The following is a 21,634-nucleotide window of genomic DNA, read 5'->3' as shown; positions in this document are numbered from 1 at the left end:
TAACAACACCTTATCAACCACACCCTCCACCCCCTCACATATACACACACCAAGCAAGTTGCCCTATTGCCTTGATCCACTGATAGGAATGAAAGGGAGGAGTAAGGCTGGTTTATATATCTACATTACAGTTTTTCTGCTCTGCGTCATAAATCACAAAGCAGAGAGAGGGAAAGAGTGAATAGAAAAAGGAGAGAGGAGAGAGAAGGGGGACAGATACAAGAGAGGGGGGGGCTGAGAAGGAGGCAGACAATGTGTGTTTGTGAGACAGAGGACAGAAAAGAAGAGAAGAAGAGGGATGTCAATGGAGAAAGAAGAGTGGAGACAAGAGATGTGGGAGAACCCGAGAAAGACCCTCCACAAAAACACTCCTGAAGCTCTCTGCTCACTTCCTTTGTAAAGTTTTCCTTTAGGAGTGAACAGAAAACGAGGTTGAGAGGAGGAGCAGGAATTATATGAGAGGGTGAATGTGTCCCATTTAACATGTAATAAAGCAGAACCGATTACCACTCACTCTCACTGTCTGTCTCGCTCCTCAAGGTGTCCCTATATCATTTAATACAATCCCTTCTTTCAAGCCGCCCGCTGCACAAGTCAGCACAATTCCACGGACGGGGACATATTCCAGCTACATTCTTCAAAGAACATATTGACTGCGAGCTGGGGGACGAATTGAGATCGATGTTGGGATTTTCATATAATATGCATTCGTTATGCCAATAGACCGAGCGAGGAACATAAGTACATTTTTCAAACCAACATATATTGACCATGACTACCATCTGCTGTAACAATGTGGAGCTCTGCACTACAATGACATTCATAGATCTCTGTTAAGGATACAACGTGCTTCAATAGTTGAACAAAGTGTGAGATACATCTGGAAACATGTACGTTCATCTGTCATAATTTGAGATACATTTCAACACCGAACAGAGACAAAGACACGCAGATACACACACAAGTGCCCAAAGGGACACGCAGGCGCACAGACAGACAGACGTTGTCCATTGCAATACTGGATAGCATTAAACTGTCCCCTGCAAAAACAATTATTGATTGCACAAACTGGCTCCAGAGGATTGTTGAAAAAGGTTTCACTCCAACTGCAGTAAGTGCACTGCTTTCTTCCTCAAACACACTAACACATCCAGCAGTGGATGAGCAGTAATAAATACGTAAAGGCTACACTCAGCTAAAAAGATGAACATAAAGATATGAAGATGAATAAAGCTATATTTTAGATTAATGCAGAAGCTGTACAGCTGGTGCTAATCAGTCTATTATTGCTGGATAGGAGAATGTGTGTGTTTGTCTATGGATGTCATTTGAAATTACATATTAAAAACTCTGATACTAGTGCCAAAACGATACTACAAGGTTTGGTACCCCAAAGCTCAAAGCTCTCAAATGTTAAATATATTGTAACAAGCAAGAACTTTTCCTTAATCAAACTGTCTCTGAAATTGGAAATCTGATCAAACTTGATCAAAAAATAAATAAACAAGGTTACCAGTCTGACAAAATATTTGCCACCAGCTTTGGTACCCAATCCAGGGTCTAAGGATAGAGGATGTCATATACTGTACAGATTGTAAAGCCCTTCCAGGCAAATTGGTGGTTTGTGATACTGGGCTGTATGAATACAAATTGACTTGACTACCAAAAAACATTAAGGTTCAATACCCTTCTCTACCTTCTCTATACTACTTAAGCTTTTAAACGTGTCAAAACACATTTATCTTGGTTTTTTAACAATAAACGAATATGTTTTAATTTAATTTAAGTTGTTGCAGTGAAAAGTTGCTGCTTTCCTCTTGTTATGGAAATGTTCAGAATGTAAAAGTTCCTTTTTGCCAAGTAATCCTATCCTAGAAGAAGCCATTTGGTGTGCCATCATATGACTTTACTAATGGACTTATCTTTCCATTATGATTAAAAAGCACTTGACCAAGAACAGGAAGAAGCCATTTTATGGTATGATTTGGTCAGATTTCACACATGTTGCCAGTATTTATCTCCCCCTCTGTCCAACTCGTGCATGCTGTAGCTCCATCGCCAGTATGGATTACCCTCGCTTGCCACCAGATTGAGTTCCAAATCACCACATTTTCTATTTATCATCATTTGGGTCCACTTAGGGGTTAATAGGGTTAAGGGTTGGGTGCCGGTTCCCCCTTAAAAAGCCCTCATGTTCTCTCTAGTTAAGGCAGGCGTCAGTACAGAGGGAGGTAAATAAATACAAATGATCCAGTTAAGGAGAAAAATGACACACATTTCGCTCACACTGCGTTTTAAAAGCAGACCTGAGTGACCCCCTGCAGTGAAATCCATCAGCATGGATAAGAGATTGAATGAGAGAGAGAGAGAGAGAGAGAGAGAGAGAGAGAGAGAGAGAGAGAGAGAGAGAGAGAGAGAGGGAGGAAGGGACAGAAAGGGAGACTGAATCAAGAAAAGCGTGAGGGATAAAAGACTGACAAAGAATGGGGAGAGAGAGAGAGTATAAGTGAGTGAGGGAGGGAGGCAAAAGCAGACGATTACAAAGAGCAAGTGAGTGAGAGAGATTTAAATTAAGACAGAAAACCCTGTTCCTAAGTGAGCAGTGAGGGGGACGAAGAAGGATGAGTGGGTGAGAGGAAAAAGAAAGGGAGTGTATGTCCTTTCTGACCCTTCTTTATACACACTCTTACGAGGGGTCTGGTCTCGAGCAGACGAAGACGAACATGTTGGAGATATTTCACAAACAAAAAATATATTGAAGCATGCAGCTAAAAGATGTCCACTGATTCAGGGATGCTTATTTGTTAGAGACACCTTGACATTACAAGGCTCATCCAAAACGGAAAATATGCGGTACACATTTTCTGCATATCCAGCTACATGTCAGTTCTTTTCTGTTCCATCATTCATTTCACTGCGCTGTTCACAATATGACCCCCCGCCCAATAATATAGAAAAGCAATAAACATTGTGAGTGGCTTTCTCAACCATTTCTAATGCAAGGAAGTCACTAAATCAGCCACTAAATGGTGTGTGTGTGCATTTCGTGTCTGTGTGTGCGCCTACGCAGGCCGCTCAGACTGTGTGTGCTTTTTACAGCCAGCACAGCAAAGCTCTTACAGCCAAAAGAAGAGCTTTTAAAGCAGTTATTGACTTCTGTCTCCTCAGCTGACCACCATCATGTCCCCGCGCCCATGTTGCCTAGCTACAAAATTGTGGTTCACCCTCACCTGACATACGGGTCAAAGCGCTGCTCAGTCTGTCCTGCCTCGATGAAGACTACTTCAGAGAAACACATCTCTATGATTACAGCTACAAGTACTTTGAAATAACTTGCCTGCTAAAATTAATTCCTGTCATTTTTAGTAATTAAAAGTGCCGCTTGGCGCAATTAAACATCAATAAATCATTACTTCATTAATTTTGGGACATCAGTATTATTCCCTTAAACACACAGGAGCACTGCCAAGAAAATGGAAAGCCTCTACCTGCCTCTTCTCCTTATTAACATTTTGTAGCAGCAGGATGGATTTAGCAGGAAACCTGCTGGATTTTCTCCAGAATATTTATCCTCTTCAGTAATGTGAAAGATAAAACAAATGCAAAATGCAGTAGTCCCGAAATGCTTTGCTGCAGGGCTATGTGTTGGATTGCATTAGGTTGCACGGGATTTTCCTGATTTTGTGTCCACAACCTTCATGACAAGAAGCAATGGTTTGTAGAAAATTAAGGAAATTTGGTCAAACGTTAGTGCCACTATTGGCAATAAACGTGACCATAGTCTTTGTTTACTGTAATTAAACTAAAAGTATCACAATTAATTTAACAATAACTTGTTTAAAAAAATGCTGCACTGAAAACTTAAAAAGCAGCAACTAAATTACAAAAGAGTTTGCTGGTAATATTGTGCAATGTATTAATGATAATACATAAATAAAGCAGATGAGGGGTTGTTCAAGTTGTTGGCTGAAAGGGGGTGAGTGGGCTCTACTTCCTCCCACATGGTATGGAGAAGACAGGCTGTCAGGTGTGGTCTCTTGACCGAGGCAGTTCAGCACACCAGTGTTATGAAGAAAAACAACGAGCCATTTACATTCAACAAGTTTTGCTCCACGCCTCTTCACTCCACCTTTGTGTGTGTGTGTGTGTGTGTGTGTGTGTGTGTGTGTGGAAAGAAAGTGAGGACTGCTGCTGTTGTTATTGTCAACTGGATTCAATTAAAAAAAGATATATTCAAAAGAGCTGAGCAAAAAAATAAACAACAGACAAAAAGGGAATGAGTGTGTAGCCTTAGGGAGGAGAGGAGTGACAGTGAAGTGACAGACTAAAATGAGATTTTATTCTCTATGGCCGACTGTATAGGGAAGAAACCAAAACTGCTTGGCTTAAACACTCACATGCAGCCTCAGTCACAAACACAAAAGCGTGAAAATACGTTGCCACTTCTGATCTTATCACAAATGTCACCATCAAGGCTGAAAGCTTAGAGGAATCCAAGTTTTTGAGACCTTAGAAGGGGGATAGAGACATAGGAGATGATGGTCTCAATCCTCAGTGTTACACAGCCTTGCCAGACTCACCCATTCACCAATATAAGATGTGCCCGTCCCATCTCAATTCTGCAGGGACCCTGGACAAACACAGAGTGACCAGCTTCAACAAAGAAGCCCAAAGCCACACCAAAGGTTAGCACTGACAGGAGGCTTAGGACTACGCCACCGTTCTTTCATTCCCCATTCCATCTTTTCGCAGAATCTCACATCTATCATTTTCCTCCATGCCTGTCAGCTTGCATTTCAAACTAAAGCCCATTGGGTCACTGCAGCCAGTCGAGACACTGCACGCACGCACACGTATATGCAGGCACACTCGAATGTATTCATCGTCACAGACAAAAGCATGCATGCATATGCACTCTTACATATATTTGGTGCAGTAAAGGTCACACATTCAGTGCTGGACAGTGTGACAATGCATCAGACTTGGATAAACAAGTAGTGGTGAACGTGGCAGGATATAAATCAGGCACAGGGAGAGATAGCCTCCTTTCCACAGGCAACTGGAAACTCTTATCTACAGTCAGTGTCACAGGGAATGTGAATAACAGTTTTGTATCTATAGCTGTGTATATGCTTGTGTCTAACATACTGTATTATTACATTATCTGTTACATGTTGTATGTATGTTTACGTATATGTGGAAGAACTGGCCACAAATGTCTTTTGTCGAGGTCGTCGAGAGCTGGTTGATACCCTGCAGCTTATGATTCACAGCAGACACTGGAGTGGCCTTTTTACAGTTTTAGCAGTATTTCTTCACAATCACTTCAGATAATATTGTTCATTCGTCCATAATTTGTCCAAAAAAATGTGAGAAAGTGTTAAAGAATGTACACGTGTGTATGTTTCTTCATATATACTGTATGTGTGTGTGTGGTGGATGTAATGAGGTCACAGTGATGCAGTAGTGTTCCGGTTGGGAGAGCTCCATCATTCCCAGAAAACTCTGGCGGGAATACTGCAGGAGAACGACAGAGAACAGCTGTAATGCACAAGTACGCAAACAACTACACACATTCACAGTCTCATATTGCACACACACCCTTGGGTACCTACCTCTCCCTCTTTTTAATTTATTTCTTTCAACATCACCAAGAAAAATGACCACACTGTACCTCTGCAATGGAAAATATGCACACTGGCTACTTGCTAAAGCCTATTTGTACCACCTATTTATAGTTAAGCTACATGCTTAACTTGTGTACATCACATACCATAATGAAACTTAATTCACCCAAAGAGGCAAGACTATTACTGATACTAGAGAGACCCATTCAAGAGGGTGACCAAGGAGTGAAATATTCATGTCAGTGTAATTCACCTAAATTGTTTTTTCTGCTATAAAGAATGTCTAGTCCCAATTCAATCACTTGCACTCCTGATCCTGTTTCAAATCAGAGTAATTAGGCCTATGTCCCATGTTGACTATTACAGAATATTAACCCAAAGGACCTGCATAAGAACAGGTGCTGCATATCGGTATGACACATATGTTCCTTCCAAATCCCATGCACTCTTGAGACCTGATTGTTCTGTCTTCCTATTTTGTGTCACAAAGTAATAAAAGTTTCATTCTATGGAAACCCCACAAAGTCCCAACTGATATGACGTCATATCCACATGGTAAACTCAAACCAACCAACAGTCCTAATTAAAACTTCCAAAAGCACATATACAAATGTTATAACCCTTGACAGACAGCCTCCTCTGGTCCCACACATCTTCTTCTCCACTACAATAAACCGTAACCTAATACCAGCTAATCAATCCCTGGAGTACTCTCAGTCTCTTCAGAGGCACTGACATGTGCTAGAGGGGGGGAAATGAAGACATTCTAATAAGAAAGATGTCATCTCCCACACTTTATAACATCCTCACATTAACATATCAAATGTTAATTCTATCAAGTATGGATAAGGCCTCGGCTTTTCTTTTTTTTTATCTCTGGAGGACATTTTCAACTTTGAGGAAATCAAAAGCCTGTGTGAGACAAAAAAAATATTTCCTGTTATTATTCAACAGAGGCCACAGATAGCATCTTATCTTTGAAGGGTCTCTGTCATAAGAGAGGGAGAGAGAGAGAGCTTTGAGGAAAGGCGCACACACACACACACACACACACACACACACACACACACATTATGTTCACAAAAGACGTTCAACTTATGAGTTCATACAAACATACCCCATCACACATGAACTCACACACATAAACAAGGATGGGCCAAACACGCCCCGTTAAATCCAATTAAGCCTCTGCTCTGATCCCCTCAGTGCATCCCTGACCCTGTCTTGTAACACCAGACCTTCCCGCCATTTCATTAGCACACACACGCACATGCACAGATACTCCCCCCTCCTCTACCTTTCCACAATTGTAATCCAGTCACAACTCTGCTAATGCACCTCCTATAATCCAATCTGCCAATCACTGCTCTTCATGCAAAGGCCTGTGTCACATGACTACCCGCACGTTAGCCCAACGTTCACTTGCAGTTAGCACTGTCATTTGGCACTAATGTTATTCTAGCGGATTTTTTTTCTTCTTTAATGTGATTTGGGAAGTCTCAGCTCCGGCTTCCACGAGTCTAGCGCTAAACCCCCGGTGGGCTAGGCTAATCAGTTTCCAGCATTTCTGGGGGAGACAATGATCCCAGTGTTAGCGCTAGCTAATGACAAGCTAACACAATTAGCCTAGCCTCCCTGGAGGAGAGTTCAGAGCCAGGGCCCATTCTTGCCCCACCTCCTGCAGGCTCCTCATCCACTTTCCCTACATTACTATGGAGCCTAATGGCCTCTTATGAAGAAGACAGATGGAACACGGATGGGCTGGGATTCGGCATCTTCTTGAGTTACATATATGTGTCGGATATGTGCTACGTCCATGGCTGCTTGGATGCTTAACATTACCTCCTCTGTTAATAGCTTCAATGAAGTAACCACTCTTTTCACTGCAAGGTGCGGCTGTAACCTCTATTTAGAGCACAGTGTAGCTCTATGTGTGAGTGAGGACCATAAATGCACTCATGATGAAACAATGCACTTTGGATAAAAATAGGTGCCAAAAATCTTATTGAGATTTCTTAGACTACAAAGCCAACGTTTAGCAGTTTGCAATATAAGAGAGGACAAAGGAGTCCGAACAATTTGAAAGCCAATGTAGACCTCTTTTCTGCAGCACAGAGTTTATCTTATAATTTCTGTCTTGATGTGGCAAACACTACCCATGTTTGCCCCAGGTCTGGTGGAAGATACAGTTTTACAGAATAAATTATACTCCTCCAACACTGAAAAATTAAAAGAGTACAAGAAAAGCCCTGTCAGCTATCGTCAACATGCTATCAGGCTTATCAGTGAACCACATCGTCAACATCAGCTAATGGGATGTAGTTTACGATGCGGCTATCATAATTCAACAGTGTGTTCACTGGTCCACATGGACCACATAATTACTATTTAATACTATACCTACTAAAAATGTTTTTTCTGTGAAAAGGTAATTTAAAAGAAACAAGAAAGCAACAATGAAAGTTCTATTTTTGGAGGTAATTGTAAAGAATATGTAAATATGTAAAAACTTGTTGTAATGCAATTTAAAGCCTTTGATCTACTTTTGTTCTACTGTGTCTAAACTTACTTGAACTTGGCATTCACTTGGTCGGCAGCTTTATGGTAGTTCTCTGTGGTGACCTTGTAGAACTGAGCACTCTGCAGAGAGACAGCGAGAAAGAGAGAAAAGCCAGCAAGTGAGATAAATGCATGAAAATGTGATTGCAATCTCTTATATAAAGAAGTCCATCCAATTTATTCACATCTTCCCTGCTTTCAGGTTGAAGCTATTTAGGCAAAAGGAAACATTTCAGCAAAGTGACGCCCCTTAACGGTTCAGATCTGATATTGCCCTACCTACGGTGCAGCCGAGCCTACACAGCCCTGACATCATCTACCATCCCTCAAACTCCATTAAAACTTTATGGAGAGAGATATTAAGGGCACAGATCTATTACCAGTTTGGCTTATTGTCCACAATATGGAAGCTAACTTTGTGATCTGTAATGTATATAGGCTGTAAGGCAGTAAGTTGGGAGTATGTTTGTAGGTAAGAAGTCTGCAACAATGAGAATTTTTCTATTTTGTTGTGTGTGTGTGTGTGTAGTTTGTAGTGTGAATTATAGATATTTGTGTGTTTATGTGTGTGTTTGTGCTTATCCTCTCACAAACGACTGCTGTAATAACAGGCAGCAATCCTGTAAGGTCAGAGGGTCACTAGTCAACAACATACAGACCACCCGGTCATAATCCTCCGGTGACCCATAGCAAATGAACCCATAGCAGGACCCCTCAACCTGAATTACCTCCTCAAACATGGCCATATAACCTAGCTCCTACACCATCTATACTACTCAAGGAAGATCTGGTTTGTCAGCCCTCAGCGGCTATTTCTGCACATTTATGATCAAATGGTGAGAGGTTATAAAGTGTGATGGATGGCTTGATTAAGAGTCGTATGAGGTTCGATCCAGGGGCAAATTTAGGCAATGTCTACCATTGCCAATGTCTTCATGTGAAGGACTCCACTTACTTACTTACTTAAACTAATACTTTCACTAAAAAAGCCTAAAAGTATTTTCTTCACACATCAGACAGATTAGAGGTTTTGTGCCATCACCTGTTCGGTTAATGCAGAGCTACATAATTTACACCATCAGTACTGTATGATGTAGTGCTAGGTTAAGGACCTCTCAGACTGTAATTAGCCAAAATTATGAGCAGACCTTCACAGGGTTCACAAAAAAAAAAAAATCATGCATTCAGAAAAAAGGCTATAAATGTGCAAGCAGGTCTTGCAAGTTGGTTCTGGAGAAATTTAACAAAGAACAAAACAAACAATTATGTTTGAGCCACATACGTCTTGACTATACATACGTCTTGACATACATGACAATAACCTTAGGCTAAGAATTTGTCATGCAAAAACACAAAATCAGTGACCAGCTAACCCATCAACATTACATTCACTGGAAACCAAACACTTAAATCATCTTGCATAAATTACAGATACACTAGAAATGATAACAAATATAAACCTCTTGGTCCCATCTGCCCCGCCTTAACATCCTAGCAGGGAAGAAATTCATCATAGTTCAGAAAAGATCAATAGGAATGAACTGCGCTGCTGAAAAGATCAATAGTCATGTGTTGTAGAGCTAACAGAAGATGAGACATGACAACGCTGACAAAAGGTCTGTTACAGATTTGAGCCCTCTTCATTTGGATGGACACTTACACTATTTGCAATGGATTCAGAGTCCTTCACGTTTTCATATTCTTTGGAGTTACAGTTATAAACTATATTTATTGACATCTTTATGCAGAATGCTCTCGAAAACAACACAAAAAGATATATATATAGATAGATAGTATCTATAGTATGTACTGCACAGATTGTACATGTACTGAACTGTAATAAAACAACTACCTTATTGACATACAGTCAAAGCCTTTCCTACGACACTTCAAATTTAAGATACATTGTGTTTCCTTTGATCAGTCTTAAGATGTCTCAAGTCCACATGTGTCAAACTTAATTGATTGGAAATGATTTATGTCTATGCAGGTTCCCATGTCCCATGAGTAAAAAATTAAGTCATGAACTCCAAGAAACCCTTCTTATAGGTCTAAGATATATATACATGTTCAGGGAGACATTTGCAGAGGGATGTAAGTGACTGATAGAGAGAATTATTTATTTATTTTAAGATTATGGTTAGGCCTGAGAGACAGGAAAGGCGGGAGACAGAGAGGGAGAGAGATAGGGGGGATGACATGCAGCAAAGGGCCCAGGCCGGTGCAGTAGGGACTCCTCCTTCATGATATGCGCTCTACCAGGTGAGCTGCCCCGGTAGCTCACCTGGTAGAGCGCATATCAGCCACAAGAGAAACAATTTTAATCATTTCAAATGTTTATAAAATGAATAAAACAACAACAACAAAACAACAATATGTGGAAAAGGTAAAGGGTGAACCACTTCAGATGTCCCGTAGGCAGACATTAGTTTGTATGTAAAACACAATAAAGGAGTATGCCCAAAGTTTAAGAGTTAACTTGTAAGCTCATGCTGTATCGGTGCCCTCTTGGCCTTGAATCAAGTGGTTTTCAGCGTAGACAAAGAAACTGTCAAGAACTAAGGAAAAGGATTTAAAAGAGGAGCTTATTCACAGATAAAAAGACTAAAAAGAGATTTTTGGGGCTGCTAAAGAGGCAAGAATAAGACTTCTCCTGGGTGCGGAGATTGAGCCATTGGAAGAGAAAGAGAGAGTCTGAAAGAGCCGGATTTGGGTCTCTGTCTAGAATACTAAGTATAAGGTAATAATACCTGCCTAAATGGCAGAGCTGGCACTAATCAGGAGACTAATCCACCTGGGAGGACAAAAGGCCATGTGTGACAATGATTGCAGCACCACTTACAATACGCGTACACTCACACAAACAATGCAGGTGCATTCACGCTCACACCTACAAGGTACTAACACACACAGCATGGGTATATGTGCGGACATGCTGCCAAAATCGTCTACACATGGTGGCTGGATATAAGCAGTCACTCACTCGCTCACCACCAGACGGAGGAGAGTGTAATTTGTGTGATTACTGAGTGGTCTCAAATTGTGATTTCCAGCTGTTGCCCCAACTGATTTAGAGAGTAGCCCTGACCTTTTGTTAGCCCGGTTTGGTTGAAAACATTCCTCCCTGAAGCAAAACAGAATCTTTTTAGGGGCTGCAAAACACAACCTTGTTTTAAATCTCACTGATTTTTTGTGATTGCTGTCGAGCAATTCTTTGTCAAACAGAATTGTGTAGCTACAAGAACCTGGTACTATGTACACCCCATGTAGAATCAAGTAACTACCTCTAAAACAGTGTTTCTGTTTATTTTCATTAATTTATTTACTCTATTTGGTTTCAACTGGGTTTTTAGCTCATCTGGAGCCAAACAAATTGCTAGTGGGGGGTGTCATAGACAAATTAAGTCATTACTGCTAATGCACTGCAGCGATATGGAGAAGATAGAAGCTGCACCCCAACACAGGCTCCAGCTTAATTTAGAGAAAAAGCCTCCAATTTTTAATGAATAAAACAAATAACTCCCCGTACTGATGGCTTCTTTCTCTTATCTGCTGCTGAGCAGGAGGGCCGAAATGGGGAGAAACCCCACCATGGCCAACATTACGGTTCTGCAGAGCTGGAGAAAATGAGACTTCTGCTGTGTGACTCAGTGCAACTTGCTCATAAGGAGAGCAAAGAGGGTGGTAAACTGCTATTGAGCCTATCCTGCACACAAAGAATTGACTAAGCATTTCAAGAGTTGCCTTAGAGGGCAAGAAAACATCCTGGAGTGGAGATGATGAATCAGAGGAGACAACCAGAACTGTCCATCTTTGTCATTAACATGTTAAACTCCTAAAAGGACCTATTTTATCCAGGTAGCTAAATCCGCCAACCATCACCTCTAACCATGTGTTCAGACAGAACGCAAGGTGGCGATTGCATACAACGTCAATGGAAAGACGTAATCAGACCCAGGTGCCCAGGGTGGCACGACACCAAGAATCCTCCCCACAGTTTGAAATAGTTTGTATTTTGGGCAAAAAATCTGGGCTTTATAATTCTACTTAATGAACATACAGAGACGAGAGGAAAAAGAAGAGAGACTTGAGGAAAATAACAGAAAGGACTGGTGTTTCTGGTGAGTTCTGAGATCAGGGGTAATGTGCCAGACTATTTCTTACTTAGAAACCTGACAGATTTTGCCTAACAGTTTCCCCATTTCCCGTCTTTGTGCTAAGCTAAGTTAAGCTAAGTTAACAGGCCGCATATTTACCGTAGAGACATGAGAGTGGTATTAATCATCTCATCTAACTCTCGGCAAGAAAGCACTATGCCCATAAAGTTTATTTAAGCAATTCCATGTTTTTATTTCTTCATCACTTTTCTTGCAAACCACTAGATGTTTTATATATATCAAATATTTAGGTAATGCAAAACAAGATACTTTCATGGCTAAGTGAAATGTGTTCCTTCCTCATTTTCATATGTGAGGAGAACAGGAAAATAAACACCTTTCAATACAATAGCAGTCCAATACAATACCACTCATAACTACGGCCTAGAAACTTATCATAAGTTGAATCAACATCTTTGTGACTTAGTTTTAACAACAACTGAGCCCTATAAGCTGACATTTCAAAAGTTGTGTCTCAGCATTATTATTTTAGCATGTGAAGCATTACTGCTGGAGGATTCTTTTTTTCCCCCTTTTTAAAAAAAAAAAACATAAACGAATGTGCCGCTCTGTTGTTGTGAAATCACCATTCCTTGAAAAGACTTCCCGTTAAATCCCTGTGAATCCCATCATGCGGCTATAACAGCAAGCAGTCTCAGACACAATAATTCAGCACTGCAGCACACTGTCATGTCTTCACTCCGGATTACTGTGTCCCCTGTTATACAACTAGCAGAGCCACAGAGACTACATTGATCGCTTCATGGTGAAAAGAGGAATTCTAAAAACATATTTACTGCTACAATACAGCAACAAGACGAGCAAGAAACAACTGTTCTAATTTTCACTTTTTCAATTAAAATTTTTAAACAAACATAAAGGTACTTGAAATTTTAGCTCCAGTCTCCAGAAAGAGACACAGAGGGCAAAAGAGTGAGAGGCAGAGAGATAGAGAGAAATGACAGACATGACAGGGAGAGATGAAGATAGCAAGTCAGAGTCAGAGATAGAGATAGAGATAGAAGCTATTACTGTTTTTTTAATGCTCTTTCCTCTGTATTTCTTCCTTTCACAGTGCTATGGAACTTTGCTATGAGACGGCAATTGCTGCAGTGATTGTCCTCCATGGGAGAGCAGAAAAATCCAATTTCATCGATATACAAGGCGAAAAGAAAGATAGAAAAAAAAGACGAAAAATCCTTTCCAAAAAAAAGAAAAAAAAAAGAAATTGAGGTATGAAGAAGAAAAAACACTGAAAAAAAGGAGAAATATAGAGAGACAGATATGGCGGGGAGGGAGGGCTGGAAAGAGACATGGTAGAAAAAAAAAGAAAAGAAATGGGCAAGTTGATTGTTAAATATGAGATTGTTTTACAGCGGGCAGGTATTGAGTGAAAATGTAATAAATATATAGATATTGTTTTCAGGGGCTATTTGGTAGCTGTGGCCCCAATGAGCGGCAGCAGCAGAGGCAGCAGGCTGAGCTGCCTGGGAGCCTGGTGATGGCCTGTCACTGGAAGCCCCTCTGATGAATGACCATGTTGGATTGGAACAGACATGTAATATATATCAGACTGATATTCTCTCTCTCTCTCTCTTTCTCTCTCTCTCTCTCTTTTGGTGCCTCTTTCTGCTGGTAGGCAAGAGGCTGGGGGAATCCTGAGGTAAAGGGAGGGCACATGGAGGGAGGGTGAAGAACGTGATGGGAGATAATATTAAGCTAGCAGTATACTCCAAGTCAAAATCTAATTTAGTGTGTTCTGGCAAAATGGATGGTTTGCAACCAAAAAGGAGCGCAGCACTGGGCTTTTGATAGCTTTGATACAGTGTGTGCAGAGGAACTACAGCCCACCAATACACCATGACCTGCGACTGATCAACATTGTCATGTAATTGATTCTGGGTCACACTTCCTTTTCTTCCTTAAATGAGTTTACCTCATAGTTGTTCATAAGAGTTCACAAGAGTTTCTATACGGACACAACTTATTTCAACACTGGTAGGTGCTACAGAGCACTGTGCCATCACTCTCATAAACATTTAAATCAGCCATGTGACGTCTCAAAATAAACCCTTTGTGCTTACACTGCAATACAAATCATCTTACTCTACTCACATATAGTGTAATTCAGACATGGTGCAATAACGTGTGCATAACAGGGCTGCAGCTAACGATTTTCATTATCGATTCATCTGTTGATTATTTTCCAATAATTATTTGTTTCGTCTATGTCAGAGCCCAAGGCAGTGTCTTCAGATGTCTTATCTAGTCTAACCAACAGTCTACATCCCAAAGATACCCAATTTACATAGATTTAAACAGACAAAAACAGCACATTTGAACAGCTGGAACTATAGAAAGTTTAGTATTTTTTCTTGTCTACATCTAAGCAGACTGCATATACTTTACATATACTCTGTCTCCATCAATAGATGCACATTAACTACCTTTGTATATAGATGAACTTGTTTTATTATCCAAACAGTATTTAGTGTTCCTTGCACTGCTTGTATAGTACAGGAAGAACCAGACCAAAACCCTTAATATAAAGTATACAGAAACAATGTGACCTGGATGTGGATCACACACTTGCCTGTATGTAAGCTTCAGGATTGCTTATCTTTGTTTAGCTCTATCTCTGTATTTGTATCTTCCTGTAAATTTGTTCTCTGTACTGTCCAGTTGTATTGAGGTCTTTCATCTGGAGCGGATGCTATTAACCAAGCGGGAGTTACAGTGAGTACACAGGAACAGAACATGCTAAAAATGATTTTGTTTGGTATACTGCCAGGCTGACGTTAAGTGTAGAGAACAGGGAGTGATGAGAGCCTGGACTGAGTGCCAAACGGGGCACTGTGGCCTGAACAAGAAAAAGAAGCGTTATTAACACAGTCCAAATAAACTGCACCCCCTATGGAGTCCCAAGCCGCTTGCTGCACAGTAAGACAACATGCAATATGCCCACCATTGATCTTCAGTTACACACAGGATCACACACCATCACAGGAAACGTACACATGGTTGCCACTTCTGTTGTGTTTTGTCTCCACAGGCCACAAATCACAATATAATTTGCAAATTGAAATGAGTGCAAATTTTGAGGACAAAGTGCTTTGAAAATATAATTTCACATTTATCATTTAATTCCTGTGCATGAATCAATAAATAAATCAGTGTTCGTATTCACAGAACTCTCTTGCATCTCACGTTCCCCAGTCTCTCACACTCACCTATTTTTTTTTACTATTCAGAGAGACTCACTCATAAATGTCACTTTATCATAATTTCTGGTGATACTTTCTCAGGAAGAATGCATCTCCACCTGTCCTGTCGTTTTTTCTATCCATCTATCTTTTTTTGTGTTGAATCTCTTGTTTCTCTTTTTTCCTTTAGCTTCTGTCTTCAATACAGTATCCCTTTCCTGGTTGTCTGTCCGTCCCTCTCTCTCTCAATCTTCTGTCTCTTTCTGAGGTGTGAAGGTGATTTGTTGACACTTTGATCTAAGGAATATTGACCAGAGGGCAACATGGCTGATGGATGGCCAGTGCCTGAAGTCGATAATGCCTGTGTTAGTTGGGACTCATCATTTCTACCATCAGCACTCACTTTTGCTCCTATACAAGGCGATGCAGTGGAGCTACACTGTCCACAGATGTATTAACGTAACACGAGCTGAGGAATTGAAAGGGGGTTAGGGTTAGACTTGAAAGGGAGAAGCTCAGCTAGACAACTGGATGTGTGAGGTTCAAGTGCAACAAGAGAACGTTTAGGTCTTTTACCAAGCCATCAATCTGCTGACGAAAGTCTGTAAAAAAGTTATAGTTGTTTTCTTTGCAAATGATCCATCAATTGATTCACACCCTACCTTGACGTCAGCAAATGGTGTCCTCGTCACTACTCAACCAAAATTGTACAGACCAATGCACCTCCAATTACTGGAAGAGGTCCACTATCACTCAATACCCACTGGCTTGGCTCAAGAATTCATCCTCAGTGAAGGAAGGAAATGTTCACTTATGGACCCAAAGGGAGAATTGTCTTGTGTGTAATGTGAACTAACAAATCCACACTAAAAATATTAAAAGAGCGTGGTCATTGCAACAGTGAATTATTACAATTGCTTGTTTAATCAGCTAGGAAAAACATTAAGAGATGGCAAAAAAGAAAAGTATATTCAAAGCAATGTAATAATGATGTGTGCACACACAAGATAAGATCTTTTCACCAAGAAAATGATTTGACATCAAGGTCATTTTGAGGACAATGTGCCCACTGAGTATGTGATATTTTGCCATCCTTGTATTCAAGGAGCTTCTAAGAATTTCTAAGTTCTTATTGGAATAAATTTGGATTTAGATTCTTCTATGGAGGGCATTTGACTTTTTGCACCCTTCAAAGGGGAGAAAGCTCCTTCCCAGTATGAAGGCATCATTTTAAGCACATTAAATAGGGCATTGTATCCTTCTTAAGATACACTTGTGATTTGAGAGCAGCATGAAGGTGTCCTTTTTAACACACTTTAACAGGGCATTTGACCCTGGTTCCTTGCCTTGCAGGCATCTCTCACTGGGACCAGCATGGTGCTGCCAATTGAAGTGGGCTAAGCAGGGCAGCTGACCCTTGTCCCCCCTCTGTAGGACACTGGGTCGACAATGAACATCACGGTAGTGTCATTTTCAGGGACAGGAGGACACACACAGGGATGAATGAGATGTAACCTTTTATCCTTCAGACCGAGGAATGGTGGGTGGAAATTAAAGGAAAGAGGAGAGCCAGAGAGCAAAAGAGCGGCATTGAGACAATTACGGAGAGGCACAGGACATGAGAGAGAGAGAGCACGAAGCACACCACACTGGGGAAAGCATGCAGAGTTTAAGTTGAAGGATGATAACAAAAACAGTGGGGCAGAGGGATGAAGAAAAATAATAAATGTGACTGTACTTTGGCTGAGCCCAGTGGTGACCAAGCCCACTGTGTTTGCTGGCTGAATTGTGTGCATGAATCTGTGTATGTGTGTTTCTGTGAACACTCGATAAATGCATTATACATTAATAGAGGTTGTTATGAACACTTTTCCCCAGGTAAAAACTAGAGCTGCAGTGCGTGATGTGTATGTTGTTGAAAATAGCAATGAAGTCATCTGGCTGACTGTATAATGCAGCATTGAGTTTTAACGTTGTCTTCTGTTGTAAAAGAAAGCTTGCTTCATCTTTAGAAACTGTATTCCCCACCTTGGATATTCTCGTTAGTTGTGCTTTGGTTTCATTCTATTATTTATCTTTCATATCATTCTTGTTATGTCTAGAACAATGCGTAAAACAATGGCAGGTTGGTTACCATAAAAACGTTTAAAGTTGTTTTGCTGAAAGCAAGTTAGTGCCCAACAGTGTGCAATGAACCAACTTCCATAAGCACGTAGTTAAATACGCATGTATAGCATGTATAGCTCTACATAGGGTATGTAGCTGGGCCCTGCTTATGTTATCAGTTGGTTTCTGCCTTTTCAAAATGGGTTGGTATCTGCATTCCCAATGTTAAGAAAACCACCCTGTCATAAAAGACACTTTGGCTGAGAATTGAGCTTATAAACGGTTATAAAAGGTATATTGCTTAATTATCTTAAGATGATTCACATATCATCACTTTATTTCTGCAGTAACTGATAGAGTCTAGTTTTGTGAGTTAGGTTACACATTAATGTCCATATACAGGCATTTTTCAGGCTGGTGTATGGTGCAAACTGTTTCTTACCCTCTGCTCCAGCCGGGCCACCTGCTCTCTATAGAAAGCATCCTGCTTCTTAAGGTCTGCTTCTCTGGCGTCCAGCTGCTTAGCCTAAACACACACACACACACACACACACACACACACACACACACGCACACACACACGCACACACACACGCATACACAGAAGAGAAGAAACACCATTACTTATGTGCTCAGTGGAGCACTGACAATTTTAACAACCGATCACAAAATACACACATACAAGAGTGTACATACAAGTGAGAGAGACCCACGTGTGTGTATAAAGAAAAGACATATTATAACACAACACAAAAGCCTTCTGTTTGTTGGCATATATACACCAGACTGTGAAACACTTTGTGAATTATTTTTTAATATAACAGTTTATGATATGTGCGCTGTGCCTGCCTGTATATGTGCACATTTTGCTTAATGTGTGGAAAACACACCTGTGTGTGTCCATGTGTGTGAGACTGATGATGCCTTGACATGTATTGTATGTGCTTCTTTGTCCTCTTGTGTTCAATCTTCAGCCAAACCTCTATCAGGCCAAGAGGATAACATCAGTTTTCAGTGCAAAGGCGCACCATGGTCTGGCGTATATAGTTACCCAGTCTACCAATCTCCACTGTCCTCCCCTCTACTGTGACCTTCAGTAAACGTACGGCTGACTCTCTTGGTGATATACAGAGCAGATAAGACCTGGATGTATCAGCTCCCAGAGAGGAAAAAGCAGACCTTCACACTGGGATGGAGGGCCAATGACTCAAATCAAAATGGAGATTTCAATTTTATTAATCTTGATAGAGGTTCAACTCTGAAGGACAACACAGTTTTGAGGGCCACTTATTTTAATTGTGGAATTACTTCTCATCATTTACTTGTCAAAGCCCATGGGTATATTGATGGCTATGGATGGGAACAATAAAGGGGGATTTATAGACTGGTGGAATTGGGACTTATATCAAGCAAATCAGGTTTTGATTAGAGGAAAACATTTGTGGTATTAAAAAAAAGTGTATAAAAAAGTTTTAAAAAAGAGGAAAACCTTTAAACAAGACAGAGCTGTGTTATTGCACAGTGAACTTGAGGACCTAACCAAAAGCTTTTAGTGTTACTGCTCCCTTCTGTTAATAAGTCTTCAGAAACAAGCTGAAATCATCATCTCATCTATAAGTCTACAAAGCATTTGAAGCAAGAGAGCTGTACAAAAGGATCATCAAACTATGGAGTAGCTGAAATACCTGATGGAGAGAAAAATGTCACATGTCAAAGAAGCTGAAAGAATGAAAGAAAGATAAGAAATCCTTGACTATCATCGACTATCAGGCAGAAACAGTGAGACAGAACTGTAGAGTCCAGGAGAAGGTAAAGACCTCGAGACTTACCTTGCGTCCAATCTCCTGAATAAGGGGAGCATTGAAAGAAAACAAGAGAGAGAAAGAGTGTAAAGAGGCACTGATTCATCCATGAACTTCTTCAAAGCGACATTTGGAAAGGTTTAGTATTCAGAGGCTAGGGGTGACTGGCTACCACACTGTTCTGCTTGAATACTCACACTTCATCCTCTCAATCTTCTCTCTCACTGGCTTGAACACACATTGGTGCATTCACACACAGTACATGTATGGTATATAACCATACATGTGTGTGTGAGCCTGGTCTGTAACCTGTTTCCCCAACAATAAGCCCCCGATCACCAGGGACATCAAGGCTCTCCCGAATGGTAAAAAAAACTGAGCCTTTGGGGGGGAGCTCAAACTTATTCAGAAAGAGGTAAGGGCCAAGATCAAGTAGGGCAAGGACATCAACAGGAGAAAGATGGAGGCCCGACTGCAGCTGAACAACACTTGGGAAGTGTGGGGAGGCATTAGGAGCATCACTGGCTATATCTGCCACGCAGAGAAGCCTTGAAACCTTTGCTTTCAGCACTATAGGATGTTGAAGGAGACAGAGAGCGAGTATGAAGAAAACATAACGTATGGAGAAAAGAAATTGCATTACCCCATCCAATCTCTTCTACACTGATAACCATCTGTGTTTGGCTACTCAATGCACTGCAAGCAGAGCTGCGTGCTCTATGCATTGTGATGAGGAGCGGCGAGGAGTGTCACCGAGGGGCTGTCCTCACAAGAGATGAGTGGGGGAAGTTTCAAAGTCAAGGGGATGCTCCAAGCTTACCCACTACACACAATACAGAAACCTACTAACACCTGCACACACACACAATGTCATCTACAGATCCAGAGAAAAAAAAACACTCCACAGCACCACTTTATCACATTCCTGACAACACTCAGTAAAGCTACGCCATGACCAAGTTGCTGTTGTCTCTGCTGTCCTCAGCACAACCTAACATTAACCAGCCTTATTGTTGAGGTCAGACAATTGTCTCCATTGTGTACCCTTAAAGGTCTGAAGTGCTATTGTGTGGTCAGTGGTATACAACAGCTAAAGCTGCCTGCAATTCATGATGGAATCAAGCTGAACTTAAACCTAAATGATAGTCCTGGGTGAATGGAGCCTGAAGGACACCTTTAAAGTATGATGTAAGTACACTAGAAGTCGCACTATTATGACCTTTAAATGTGTTATCGATTACAAGCATGCAATCAGGGCTTCTACGATAGATTGGCAAAGTTTTTGAGAGACTGGATTAGGTTGGCAGAGGTGCCAAAAAACTGTCTCCCACCAACAGCTCAATTTAAGAGGAGGAGAAGAGGGATGATAGGATGGAGGGAAACACAGAGGAGAGGATTGGCAGGGGGTTGTGTACCGTCATAAGTGTGTCCAAACTCAATGTTACGCTGATAGGTGGTGACTGAAGGCTTTAGCTTTGAGAAAGAGAGGACAAAAGATGCACACAGACGCCGAGACACAAACAACGGCTCAGACACTGATCTGAAACGCACACATCAGCACATCCACACACACACACACACACACCAGCCGGAGCAGCTGTACCCACAGAGAACGGTTGGAGAGATAAATGTGCGCTGAAGGCGAGACTAAAGGGGTCATTAAAAGAGGAGAGGTTGTGACAGCAATGTGTGCCTAGGGATTTTCCTTTTTTGCTCACTTTTGTGTCTATATGTATGCGTACATGCAGCCGTGCATGTGTTCAATTTCCATGCGAGCAGGTTGGCCCAACACACACAGGCCCTGACACACACACACACACACACACTATGTCAGGATTACTTCCGACTGATTAAACCCATTCAGGAGACTTTGAAGATAATCTAATCATACTAAAGGCCAAACAATGGGACAGACTTCACCACTGCCCATACACCTTTTGTTCCCCTAATGAAGAGGTGGTCATGGGTGGAGGAGGAGAGCTGGGGTAAGGGTGCAGGGAGGAAGAGGAGGAGAAGGGCAGAATTAGGCAAGAAAATGGAAAAGAACTTGAAGATGGAAAGAACAGCAAGATAAGAGACATAGAGAGAAAGAGGACAATAAAGGTGATTTATCATTGGAGGTGTCAAGAATGGAGAACTGGCTGTTAGATGGAGCCCGGGCCAAGCGTGTCTCTAACTTT

At 41.1% G+C, this 21,634-nt stretch overlaps 1 protein-coding gene across 1 annotated transcript in view; it reads right to left on the bottom strand.

The window, feature by feature from the left end:
• Positions 1-21,634, bottom strand: part of chchd3a (coiled-coil-helix-coiled-coil-helix domain containing 3a) — a 63,728-nt gene that overhangs the window by 8,546 nt on the left and 33,548 nt on the right. Inside the window, exons 6-7 of the mRNA XM_070929013.1 lie at positions 18,095-18,178; positions 8,197-8,267 (exon numbers count right to left, since the gene is read on the bottom strand). Of these exons, the coding sequence (XP_070785114.1) occupies positions 8,197-8,267; positions 18,095-18,178 (155 nt within the window). The remainder of the gene's footprint in view (positions 1-8,196; positions 8,268-18,094; positions 18,179-21,634) is intronic.

This window comes from Enoplosus armatus, chromosome 22 (genome assembly GCF_043641665.1).
Source record: "Enoplosus armatus isolate fEnoArm2 chromosome 22, fEnoArm2.hap1, whole genome shotgun sequence".
NCBI lineage: Eukaryota > Metazoa > Chordata > Actinopteri > Centrarchiformes > Enoplosidae > Enoplosus > Enoplosus armatus.
The sequence above is the reverse complement of the archived record's forward strand: the minus strand, read 5'-3'. Positions and strand labels throughout refer to the sequence as shown.